At 51.5% G+C, this 854-nt stretch overlaps 1 protein-coding gene across 1 annotated transcript in view; it reads right to left on the bottom strand.

Annotated features, from left to right (window-relative positions):
- The window catches only part of LOC108548613 (signal-induced proliferation-associated 1-like protein 2), a 10,507-nt gene that overhangs the window by 4,184 nt on the left and 5,469 nt on the right, over positions 1 to 854 (bottom strand). Inside the window, exons 6-8 of the mRNA XM_017901639.1 lie at positions 549 to 760; positions 206 to 447; positions 17 to 123 (exon numbers count right to left, since the gene is read on the bottom strand). Of these exons, the coding sequence (XP_017757128.1) occupies positions 17 to 123; positions 206 to 447; positions 549 to 760 (561 nt within the window). The remainder of the gene's footprint in view (positions 1 to 16; positions 124 to 205; positions 448 to 548; positions 761 to 854) is intronic.

The following is an 854-nucleotide window of genomic DNA, read 5'->3' as shown; positions in this document are numbered from 1 at the left end:
AAGAGCGGTAACTTACAAAATTTTTGTCCAGTGTCGACCATGGTGGTGGAAGAATAGTTGCTAGCGAGGTCCTTCAGATACTCTTGCCTCGTTCTGGTTGCCATAGTGGCGAATTTCTCTGATCTACGAGAAAAGGAAAGTGTATCAGAGGGGGAGGGTTCTGGTCGACGCGGAATACCAAGACGCAATCGCGAACACGAGTCACCTGTGCGCGGCATTTTCCGCGTTGATCACTTTTGCCAAGATGAAATCGGCGAACGCTTTTCCCTTGGTAAACGTGGCACCCGGGGGTACCGGGGGGCCGAAAATCGGCACTTCTTTGCTTCTCGACACAGCTACCTTGTATTGAGTGTTGTCGGAACAGGGATCGATAGCTTTCACCACGATGAAAACGTGTTGAAACTGGGAACGTATCCTACGCGGACTGAACGGTAACGCGCCAGGTTCCTGCGTCGCGCATCCAAAGCAACGGTGTATATTATATGTAGGACCGATAAACGGTAGCGAGACATACGCGAGTGGTTAAACGTATCCGCATACAGCCTTACCTGGAAAACGATGGTGACTATATCGTTTCCGATGTGTCTCTTCCTGAGCAGCTGTTGCCTGTTGTTCGGCGTAAAGGGTAGCATCGTGGAGACGTGAAAGGTTACTTCGGTACCTCTGTACGTCGCGGCGATCGCATGGGTTCCGGTCGAGTCGGTTCTCGTGTCCAGACCAGCCTTGTACCCTTCGAATCCTCGTAGTCTTATTCTTTGGCCTATCGCGCGTAATCATCTCGGCGGTTAATCGCGGGACATACGATTAACGGGGATTACAAGGCGAGAGAAAGAGAGAGAGAGAGAGAGAGGGGG

The sequence above is a fragment of the Eufriesea mexicana genome, unplaced genomic scaffold, assembly GCF_001483705.2.
Source record: "Eufriesea mexicana isolate 0111107269 unplaced genomic scaffold, ASM148370v2 scaffold1723, whole genome shotgun sequence".
In the NCBI taxonomy this organism is placed as follows: Eukaryota; Metazoa; Arthropoda; class Insecta; order Hymenoptera; family Apidae; genus Eufriesea; species Eufriesea mexicana.
The sequence above is the reverse complement of the archived record's forward strand: the minus strand, read 5'-3'. Positions and strand labels throughout refer to the sequence as shown.